This window comes from Canis lupus, chromosome 8 (genome assembly GCF_003254725.2).
Source record: "Canis lupus dingo isolate Sandy chromosome 8, ASM325472v2, whole genome shotgun sequence".
NCBI lineage: Eukaryota > Metazoa > Chordata > Mammalia > Carnivora > Canidae > Canis > Canis lupus.
In genome coordinates this window covers 70,368,184-70,379,757 of record NC_064250.1, presented here as the reverse complement: position 1 = coordinate 70,379,757, position 11,574 = coordinate 70,368,184, and the positions used below count along the sequence as shown (strand labels likewise).

Here is an 11,574-nt window from a genome sequence, read left to right as displayed (position 1 = left end):
ACCAGTCCCAGAAGACACTGATCCTAGATGCTCCCATGGGCCGGGCAGTCCTGCAGCCAACACGGCATTCCATCCGCATCAGAGGCACGTGTGGTCACGGGCTCTCGGCGACAACGGATGCGCTCAGGGACTTAGAGCCGGTCTCTCCTTCGGTTCGCTGGCCTGTCTGCACAGGCACAGCCGCCCACGGTGGCCACAGGCAGTGAGGCGGAAGGGCCCAAAGAGCCACAGAACCCTCCAGAAGAGCCACTCTCGAGCAGCCTGTCCTAGGCTTCCAGGAAGAGGGTGGGGAAAAAGGATGAATCATTTTATCCCAAACTTTAATTGAACAAAAAGTTACATTAAAAATTGAGCCAACTTAATGGAAGATAAACAAATGGTATAATCAAGATAGTTTTAATATTAATATTCTTTCGTGAATTAGAAATATCACTCATAAATGATGGAAATTACTGGTGAAGTAACCACGTCCCCCAGTAGCAGAGTCACATCATTTATACATATAATACAGAGCTGACTGCATTGGAAACAATGGTATTAAAATAAATGTTAAGATTAAAAAAGAACATCTTCACACCCCAGAGGGTCGCTAGTCCATGAGACCCATACTTAAAGTAAGTCCCTAATAGCACGAAACTATATTTTAAGTGCAAACAATTTGTAAAAATCTATGATTGCAGCATCCATCTTCTGGAATGACAGATTTAAGTCAGAAAGCCACAACTTCCTTCACAAGTACATTCCAGATTTTCTCTGACCACCTACGTGTAGAAAACATCAGTGCAAAAACAGTGAAGTACTATTTATAACAGTTGAACTTAAAGGGGATTTCTTGTCCAGGAAATAATTTTACACTATGTATATATGTATATATTTTATATATATATATATATATGTATATATATATATGGTTTTAATTACACTGAACTTTTGAGTAAAAAGCAAGAAAACCAAAATCGCATTTCTTATTTTTTACTGCAGCCCCAAAAGAATGATTTAAAAATGGGAACAGCTTCTTTGGGTGAAAGGCAGAGGGCGCCCTTGCGAGCGGGCCCCACGGGGGCCTCCCACGTGACTCCAGTGACCGCTGCCTCCGCGAGTGTCCGTGCTCGGGGCTGAAGTGCAGCTCCCGGTCCGTCCGCCGCTCCCGCAGGACCACGTCGGGCCGAGGGTTCTCGAGCAGTGGTGGGTCGCTATACTACAGTTCCACCTGGAGAGCTGGCCTGGTTTTGGGATGACAATAAACCCTGCAAACAAAGCAGTTTACATTAATCCAGCAAAACGGTGGGCAGCCAAGAAAGCCACACTCATCCTTTGCCAGCGGGTTCACATGAGCAAAGTCATTTCTGTCCAGCTGGTAGCCAGTGTTTGAACAAATCCTCCATTTTTCATCTACTTAATTCTTATCCACGTCATTGTGTCACCTGCCTCACTGCTCAGGATCCACTGGGCCTGGCCCCGCCTGGGGAGCAGCAGGTACCTCTCGGGCCTGGGCTCCTCGGGACACTGTGGGCCCAGAGGCGGGGGCAGCGAGCCGGTGGCCGTTCACCACCTTCCCCAGAGGCCCCGGCTCAGGACCCGGTGAGGCCCCCAGGAGAGGCCGTGGCCTGGAGCAGCTCACAGCGCTGCCCTCGGACCTCACGCCTCGCCCCACAGCTGGTCGGCCACACAGATGGGGCTTAGCACTGTCTAAAGGTGTCTTCCTCCTGCTGGCGGGGCGGGGGGGGGCTCACTTTCTCTGGCTGGGGTGTGACGTGGTGCCCCCTGACCAGTGTCCAGGGCTCAGCAGGTAGATACTGAAGGATCTAGGCCCTGGGCTGTGTTCGATTTGGGGACAGGGTGCAGGAGGTGGCGTGCGGGTCACCAGGGTGGCCTCCACGGAGAGGCGGGGCGCCTGGGGCAGTGCAGGCCCGAGCTGGGGCACCTGGCAGCCAGCCCCGCACATGGCAGTGTCTACACTTCTTCGCACTCACTGGGATGCACGCACGTAATTACATCACCATTTGGCGTTTATTAAGCATTTTAAGGTCACCGTGGAGTGACACTGAACCCACAAGTTTTCAGTTCTGTGAACACAGACTTAAGCTGTCCTAAAACCTGCTGCAGCGGGTTAGGTTAGCTGGTGACACAGGACGAGCGGACCGTGGACGCACACTGAGGGGTGGCCCGTGACACCGGCCTTCAGCTCTGCCCACGCCCGGGGGCAGGAAACTCCCTGTCCCGCCGCCACTCTGCGCAGCTCTACCCCGTTTCTACCCCGTTTCTTACAAGGCCGTGTGCTCAGCGGGACGCGATCGGGGGCCGGGAGCGCGGGAGAGACGCCGACCCGCTCGGACCTCCGGGAGCCCTGCCCTGGGACGCTGACTTCCCGGGGGCGGGGTGGGGGCGGCACGGCCCGAGCCCCTTCCCGAGGATGCTCTGCCTCCCAGTCCCCAAGCTTCCAGGGGGTTCGGATCACAGGAGGCGGTTCCCCGGAGCCATGGGCTGTCGGGGACCAGGGCGGCGCCTACAGGACGAGGGGTCCCTTCCTCCCCGCGAGAGCGGGCCTGTGCCCCTAACGGGAGCGGTGGGCCAGCGGGGACCGGGCGCCCGCAGTTGTCACCCTTGCCCACGGGACAAGGCAGCCCTTACGTGACGTTTAAAATTCTAGTAGCACGTGGAACGCTGAAGAGAAATGAGATTCCAATATATTTAACCCCGTATATCCCATATTATCACCTCGACAGGTAAGGCCTCTCAGTGGCATGTGTTGTGTCCCCACTTGGAACGCGGTGGCACCCGCGGGCTTGCAGCGACCCCGCCCCGCGCCCTCCCCGGGGGCCGCCCCGCAGTGCCGCCCAGCCTCGGGGCCGCGGGAGCCCGCTCTCCCCTACAAAGCCGCCGGCCCGAAGCCTCCGCCCCGCGAGAACCACCTCCCTGCTGTCGTCCTGTCGCATGACGCCCAGGGTCCCAAGGGATCGCCAGGGTCCCCGAGGCCAGCAACCGCCCCCACCCAGCCTGCCTGCCACCGCCTCCCGGAAACCCCCAAACCCCCGGCTGCCAAAGGGCCCCCAGGGCGCAGGTGAGGGTCCCGCCCTCGGCCCGAGCCCCGCAGGTAGGCGGCGCCTGCTCGAGGCGTCGGGGGACACTGCCCTTCAGACAGAGACGTCCAGGTCCCCTGATTTCTACCAGCTGCGCTTCGGTCTACAGGTTCCCTGGGGACAAAGGGAAAGATGGGCCACACGCGGGCCCCATCACGCTCCCGCCAGGAAGCTGCGCGGCGGCCCCGTGGTCACTCCTGGGGGCGGGGGGGGGGGGGGCCCTGAGCGAAGAGCAGGCCCCGGCCCGGCCCGCGGACCCCGCCGCCTCCCCGAGCGCAGCTGTCCTCGGGAACCCGCCCGTGGCTGCCGTTACCGGCGCGGGGACAGGTCCTGAATCTACTACGGAGCGAGCCGCCTGCGCTCACCGGACTTGCCGTCCTATTCCTGCGAGAGATTTCTCTGAAAATGAAGTGAGGAGCTACTCCGGCTCTTAGTCACGCAGAGGCCAAGCGGCAGGTATCTGTGAAGTGAGGTCCCTTTCGCCGTCCCGCCGGGGATGCCTTTCCCCAGGCCCTCGGCCCAGGTGGCTGCCCCGCGTGGCAGGGACCCCAGGGCACGCGAGCCGGAGGAGGGGAAGAAGGGGCCCCTGCCTGCCCCCCGCCCCCAGCTGGGCGGCAGACCTGATGCCCCACGACGGGTCACGCCGAAGGTGACACACTCCCCCAGAGAGGCCACTCAGCCTGGTCTCTAAAGAGAAGAGTCACCTGGGGAAGACGATGCTCTTTGCAGACATCGGGGAGCGAGGCTTTCTCGGCACGAGAGGCTCTGGGGCGGGTGCCGGGAGACCAAGGCGCTCGGCTGGAGTCGCGTCTAGAGGGTCCCTCCCAGGCTGGCGCCCCCCCAAAGTGACAGGCTGGTTTGGAGGCCCCAACACTAGAGGAGGGGGGGGATCAAGTGCCCGACAGGCTCTGTCCCTTGCAGGAAACTCACGGGTCCAGAATCGACGGTTTCCTTCAACAGGCAGCCCCCCACAGAAGGAGGGACCTAGAGCATTTTTTCAAGGCACAAACTATTTTTAAAAGATCAAAATGCCGCGCGAGTCCTTTTAAACCTGAAATCTACTCCATGCTGGGGAGAAACACGTCCTGCTCCCAGGTCGGAGGCGGCCGCCGTGAGGGCGCCACCAGCGCAGCGCTCCCTGCTCGGGGCAGCTCAGCATCAGACGCCAAGTGCACCTGGCGGCCCTGGAGTCCGGGGGCTCAGCGGGGGGTCAGCGGGGGGCTCAGCAGGGGGCTCAGCAGGGGCTCAGCAGGGGGTCAACAGGGGGCCAGCAGGGGGTCAGCAGGGTCAGGGAGGCACTGGGTCCAGGCCCCAAGGGAGCCTAGGCCCTGACCCAGGGCGCAGTCCTACATTCACCTCTCTCGGCCTCTGGGGAACTTGCACATCTGGGCTGGGGTCCTGGCCTTGAGGTGTTGGGGGGCCAGGACGTCCGGGCGCCTTCCCCACCACCCCCTCCGCAGCGGGGCCTCAGGGCCTGGCATCCTAGGCCGCCCCGGGAGAGCGCTCCTCCCGCCTCCACGCCCCGGAGGCCGCGGGCAGTCGGGCAGCCGGGACAGGCCGGAGCCGGGCCGCTCGCCACGCCAGTACCTCCGACACGGCGAACATTTCCTTTAGTACATTTCTCCTTCTCCTTCGCTCCTGTTCGTTTCCTGTCCGCGAACACAGGGCTGCCCCCCCCCACGCCCCGCCCCCCGGCACCTCGGACCCGCGTGTGCGGGAGTCTCGAGCTGGGAGAGTGACGAGAGCAGCCAAAAACCAAGACAGTGAAACAGAAACGTGATTTTCTTAAAACGATAAATTAACAATACTGATACGAAAGCTTCACTAATTATTTTAACAGTTAAGAACTTAACATTTCATGGTAGGAAGACTATCAAATTTATTCATCAAGAAATTAGATGAAAATGTAAAAAAAGGAAATGCAGATTTTACTTTTGGTTTTCATTAAAGATAAATAATCATACAATTTTATACAACGTCACCTAACATAGCAGTCTTTAATAAACTTAGATATACAGAAATTAAAAAATGCAGGAAATTCTTCCTTTTACACTTTGAGAGGCAGCAGTGTGAGCACAACACGAAGTTCATGTAACAGGTGCAGCAATGCATCGGTCAACGCTGGGGGGCGGGCATTTTCACACGGCTTTGAACTTGGGCTCTGAACACAAATGCTTTTCAATGCGAGACACGCACTGTCCTGGCCTCCACTCTCCAGGCTGCCGTCTACGCTCACGGGCCATCCCTGGGGCCAATGATGACTGGGACAGATGACAGTCCCCAGCATGGCTGACACCGCCAGGTTAGGTGTCAGGCCCACAACACATGCGCAGAGGCTCCCCGCTGCAGAAGGAAACCCCGACAGCGGACACACCAGCACAACAGGAAAGTCAGTCAGAGGCCACGGACTGGTTGGCCTCGGCCGAGCCGTGGGTGCAGAAGGGACGCCGAGCTCCGTGCAGCTCTCCCGGGAAAGCCATTTGGACTCTGCTTCTAAGTCTTCCTCGGACAGTCAGATACACAAACGCAGCATCTGGGTTTCCCAAAGGATTCCTTCTCCAGCCCTCCCTGTCCCTGTGGCTTTTCCCCTCACACTTTGAGCTTCCCCAACAAAAAACCCAAAAGCCTCCCTGCCAAGGCCGGAGGTGTGAACCCTGGACGCAGGTGAAGGCATCTGATAAAGCAGCTTCACCAATCTCTGCTCAAACTCAACACTTGACAATGTCTTAATAATGCAAGCTGCACCACAGGACGTGGAAGGAGTGAGGGAACTTGCCAGCTAGGACTCGGGTGTTAAGCCCAACAGCGAAGCCTGAGTCCCCCTGGGCCGCATGTGCATGCCCATAAAGGCAGGTCAAGTCACGTGGCGTTTTGTTGCTCGTGGCTTCCGAATGGCTGGGCAGTAATCACGGTGACTGCTTACGTGTTTCCCACTCCTGCCCTGTCCTATCCTAGGTGTTTGTCCTCAGTCCCAAGGCAATGGCTCACAGGACACGTCAAAAATGCTAGAAGGTTCGATCAGCACAAAAGACAAAATTAAGACTCTTTATCACTATTTAAGTGAATTTAGAACCCAAAGTTAAAAAATTGGCCTGCTCCCCCTTACACGTTTGCTTTTAAAAGGTGGCAGAGTTTTCCAAAGGCAAGGTTCCTTCTCTGGGATATTAACCTCCTGCCCCCGAGGAAGAGGAGAATCTAAGACGAGGGCTGGAGTTGCCAGCGGGCTTAGAAGCCCGCCCCCCAAAGCCACAGCAGGGCAGGGCAGGGCAGACGGGATGGACCCTCAGAGGGCTCCGGTCCCTGCACGCAGGCTGGGGGGAGCAGGCTTCGAGGGCCACTCTGCGCTTTTCTTCAGCGCCCGGCAGACAGGCTGTGCCGGCCAAGGGTGGTCCGCCTTTTGCCCATAGCGATTTCACTCCAGAGGTGAGGTCAGAAAAGATATTCTTGCTCAGGATAATGTTTAAGCGAGAACACTGAACAGTATCAAATGAGGAAGCTCAAAGCTTGGTGAGCAAACTGCAAAAGCGCTCCCCAGATGTGTCCTTGTGGCCCTGGGCCTTCCGCACCTGAGACCGGGTCCCCCGTGGGCCCCCTCCCCGCATCCCAGGGCTGCAGGAGCCACTGACAGAAGCGAGGCCCGCCCCTCCAGCGCCCTCTTCTCAAGCTGCGGGCAGCTTTGGGCAGCTTTAGTCCTGGTCTCGGAGAACACCTCACATTCTGTCCTCCTGACTGCAGGAAAAGTGCTCTGCAGGCTGTCGAAGAAAGGGGGTGGGTGTCAGAAGGGCCGGCCATGCAGCCCCTCCCCAGCACCTGACACCCAGCAACGGGGGCCCAGAGAGGGGATAGGGACAGACTTCAAGGATACACTCGCCAGCAGAAACTGGAAGAACAAGATTGTGACCAAGCCCCAAATCCCAAACTGTGACGTGACCACAGTTTTTAAAACGGAGTGGAGGTGGGGGACAGGAGAGAGACACCCCGGGCTTCTGTTAGCACGTTTCAGAGCCTGATTTTACGGGAACAATCATCTCTTGCCTCTCCCACACCCAACCCAACAGACTCCTCCTAGGTATACCAGTCACCCCCGGTGCCCCCGAGCCACCCCTCTCCTTCATCGCAGCCTGCGCAGCTGAGCGTGCCAAGGGGTGTGTGGGATCAGGAAGCGCCTGGTCCATAGAAAGCGCGCACATCACACATTCCTGCCAGCAGCGCAGGCAGCGGCAGCCAGTGAGCAAGGCACTCAGAACCGAAAGGTCACAATAAGCGTCCCCATAAAGGCTACTTACCTGGGATCAGCCATTCATTGCCTGGGCCAAATACAAAGTCCTGAATTTTGAAACTGCATACTCAATGCCTCAGAAGCATTTGAAATGAAATTTCTAGAATCATGTGGGTACATAAAATTGCACCTGGAGTGTTGGCTCTGATTCTCTCCGTCTGACATCTCAATTTAGCCTCCAAAGTTGAAACAGTCCACAAGGACGCTGTCTTTGCTACCTTAGGTCACTTAACATTTAGGAACAAAGGACCGTATCTTAAGAGCAAACAGGACATTAACACATATACCTGTGGACATCATGCATAAACGGGGGGCGGGGTGGGGGTGGGATGCCCCGGGAAGGCCTCCTCACTTCTCCTGTGCTGGAACACTGCCATCCAACAGAAACCCCTCCCATTTCAGGAGCAGGATGGGCAGGGCGGACGGATTGGGTGGGAACTGGGTGGGGTGGAGGGGTGGCATGAGCAGGCCCAGGGAAGTGGGGGCTGGCCTTCCGGGAGGGCTGCATTAGAGCGCACAGAGCTACTGCTCCGTCACCACAGCTGAACACTGCAGAGAAGCGAATGTCTCCAGGAGCCCACTTGGCTGAACTGCATCCACTACTCAAACAAGTGTAAACAATCAGCATCTCTACGTTTAATTATAAAGGCGTGCAAAACAGTAAACAAACTGAGATGACCAAAATAAGTTAACAAGGTAACCATCATCTTGACAGGAAACACGTAGCTCAAAGAACCATCTCCCCCCGACGTGAAACTGGAATTTGAAATTCCTCACACAGCCGATAAGGACCACAGGCATCAGAACTGTGCAGGCCCCACGGAAGCAGCTACCCGTTACGGGAGCTCACGCAGGCGGCTGAGAGGCCAGCAGTGAGACACGCCGGGTGGAAGCCACCAAGGACGGAGCCCGAGCGGGATCACGGCAGCCACCCCGGGATGAGAAGTCTGGGCAGGAAAACAAAACCCAAACCAGGGCAACCTCGGGAAGCATGTTGACCCTCGGGGAGCCTGTCAGTCTTTACAAAACAAGGCCTCTGTCCTGGGCCTTCCTGACCAAAAACAACAGCAACAAGAACAGCAACAACAACAACAGCAACAACAAAAAACCCCACAGAAAACCACCAAAGAAACCAAAACCTCCTTTCCCTTGTTGGAAAAAAAAAACATAAGCGAAGCGCATCCAACACAAAAGGTCTTGGCTTATGTGGCAAGAGGCACTTCTGACAAGCGCTGCTGGCGGTTCGGCCGCGGCTCCGGGAGCTGTCCAGGCTCCGAGGAATGTGGGTGTTTATTCAGTGCACAGAATCTCAATCAAAGTGCTACAAACTGCTTCTTTGAAAAAAGATGTTTATTAAACAATTTTAATTGTCATAAAATGACTAAAATGGGTTTTAAAAATTAAGGCTCTTCTCTTTCTGTGGATTGCCAGAACAATGTAAAAATAATATCAATCAACCCTGCTGAATGCTTTGTTCCTAAAGTTAAATTTCATAGATTCCTAAACATTTTATGACTAAGATAAAAACCGGACTATAAATGACAGTTAATGGCCGTCTGCACTGAACACGCTCTGATCAGGTGTACAACATCCTAATTGAGTAGTTAAGCAAAAATATTCCAGTTAAAGCAGAAATTTTAATTTTAGCATTTTAAAGTCATTGTTTTCCCACACTGTCATGATTTTCCTAAAGTCGAAATAGTCTAATACAGGAGCGCTAACCTTGGGACTCTATATACTCCCAGGAGGGTGACTGACTTGGCTGGCAATTAGTTTGATTATATTTTTTTAAACGTTCTAAGTTGAATTATCAAATGATTCAGAATTACATGGCATGCAGTATCCAAAATTATGGCTCTGATGCATTTAGATTTACATTAAGAGTAAGAAGTGCCATTCACATTCATTGTACACCCCGCCCCTCCCACAAGAAAAAAAATCACTACCTATTCAAGTTCTAGATCTGGTGCAGCATTAAGGGTTAAAACTTACCACTTTACCAGGCCTTCCCCATGTGCAAATAAATCCCTCCTGACAAGCAGTGACTATACAGTCTTCAAGAAAAATTAACACAGTCAGTCTTTCGTGTGCTATCTTTTTACAGATGAGCGGCTCTAACAAGGGGACGTCTTCCATCCGAGGACACAGGGGCGTCCCCAGAGTCTTTGCTGGGTCCGTTTTGGTTTTAGTAACCAGGTTCAGTTTGTCACTGCTCTTGCTGGAAATGTGTCCCATGCTGTGGTTTCGCTTGTGGTCCTTCTCGTGGTGCCTGTCCTTCCGGTCGTGCAGGGAGAGCGTCGCAAATTTGCTGACCCCAGAAGCGACGGCCCCGTCAGCGACGCTGCTCTTGCTGCCGGCGCTGGAGACGGTGGAGTGTGGCAGGCTGTTGGAGCGGGGCAGGGGCGGGGGTGCGGAGTTGCCCGGTGTCGTGACGCTGTTCCCGGTGCTACCGGCGGGCGGGCTCGTGGCATTCATGACATTGGTGTGTGTCCTTGCTCTTGAAAGGGGCTGGTGAGGGAAAAGGATGTCTTCCGTGAGGTCCCAGAGGCAGAGCTGTGTGTCCTGGCCCACGGAGCCAAACCGGTATGTAACGCTGACGGGGCGGCTCTCAGCAGAGTTCCGTTTGGATAGCCGGGACTGCGTGCTGTTCGCCCGGTCTCGGCCAAAATGAAGAAGGTCCTGGAAGTCCTCGTCGCTGCCACTAAACTCCATTGGGTCGCTCTCTTCCACGCTCGTGGTATAGGGGTCGAATGCCACGACGCTGACCCAGGATTTGTGCCCGTGGCCTCGAGCTATCACTCGGCAGTCCACAAAAGACCAGACCGTCACCAGGTCGTCCTCGCCGCCCGTCACGATGTACTTGCCATCCGGGCTCCAGCACACACACAACAAGCCTCCGAAGTAGCTCTTCATCGTACCGTGCAACTCCACCGAGTCAAAGTTGAACACGCGCAGAAACCCATCCTGGCTCACGCATGCCAAGAACTTGCCATCTGGGGAGAAAGCAAACTCGTTGAGGGCCCCCTCGCCCACCGTCCACTTAAGGAGAGGGTTCCTCGTGGATTTGCTCTTGCAAGTGTGTACGGCAAAGCTCTCACCCTGCTTCAGAAGCTGGTAGTGGGGGGCTGTGGTGCCACAAGTGTGCTCCACATTATACAAGTACATGTTCCCACTCGCATGGGCTACTAGGAAAAGGCTTTCCGAACCGGGAACCCATTTGACACAGGTTACGCGTGACTTGTCTATTAGTCTCTGTGAAGACAAAGGAGAACAAGTTATCACAATGGAGAAGCTTTAAAGGTCTACTTTTCCAGCAAGAAACTTGTCTGCTTCTCGGTGAGAAGGGAAGAGTCCATCCGGGCACTGCACACTCTATCCCGTGGTCAGCCAAACCAGCGAAGAGCATTTGGGCCCCTTGTAGAATTATTTCTAGAATTGCACTTGGGTGTTAGGTCACTGGCTTTCGCTGAGGGAGTCAGTCATTCAACCAACACTGTTGAGAGCCTACCACGTGCCAGACACTGTACCAGGCGCTGGGACACACTGGTGAGAGGGCCAGCCCTCGGGCCACTTTCACTTCTTACGCTAGGAGCATCTGAATCTGTGATTCACCGCACCCACACACAGCATCCTCTCTACGAAGACCCCCGGGGGAAATCTCGCAGTCCTCACAGCCGGGAGAGCTATGCCTCCCAGTTTCTCTGCATTTTATCGTCATGTAAGTCATGTGCCGACTACACCTGCCCCTCTGCTTGGGCTGCTCCAGGGTCGGGGGGAGGCAACGTGCAGCCACTGGCAGCAGCACACAGGACTTCAACGCACACTCGCTGGGCTCTACCTCAGCTCTGGCTTCACTGAAACTTCCTCACTCAGATTTGCTGTCCTGTGTGCATCTTTATAAGCAATTTCTCCAAATCTTCTTTGGAACAAGGTGGTGTTTAAAGAAATAAACAGATGATTAATTCAGGAGTATGTGCCTAATCACTGCCGCTCCACTCACTGCTAATTTCTGGTCCACTGACCAGCTGTTCCTTTAACTCGCAAAGATCAGGAGTGCTGCCTTTAAAACCCAAAGAACAAAAGGCCAAAGTAAAAACCACCCAAAGGCAGAAGTGTGCTTCCCTGCTTGCGGACCTTGCCGTGGGGCTTGCTGGCACAGCAGCTTCCACATGGGTGCCCCTCTCCATCTTCCAAATCACATCACCAGAAACTATC

General features: G+C 55.3%; 1 protein-coding gene across 19 annotated transcripts in view; it reads right to left on the bottom strand.

Annotated features, from left to right (window-relative positions):
- Positions 1-380: 380 nt before the first annotated feature.
- Positions 381-11,574, bottom strand: part of WDR20 (WD repeat domain 20) — a 62,034-nt gene continuing 50,840 nt past the window's right edge. For 10 of the 19 annotated variants that reach the window (XM_025443395.3, XM_025443390.3, XM_025443394.3 and 7 more), the window contains 2 exons: positions 9,352-10,611; positions 381-1,247 (listed from right to left, as the gene is read on the bottom strand). In XM_025443395.3, coding sequence (XP_025299180.1) covers positions 1,194-1,247; positions 9,352-10,611 — 1,314 coding nt within the window. In that variant the 3' untranslated portion in view covers positions 381-1,193. Of the gene's footprint in view, positions 1,248-4,847; positions 6,833-9,351; positions 10,612-10,639; positions 11,279-11,574 lie in introns of those variants that run through there. The other 9 variants (XM_035719565.2, XM_035719564.2, XM_025443406.3 and 6 more) reach the window with 6 other exon arrangements.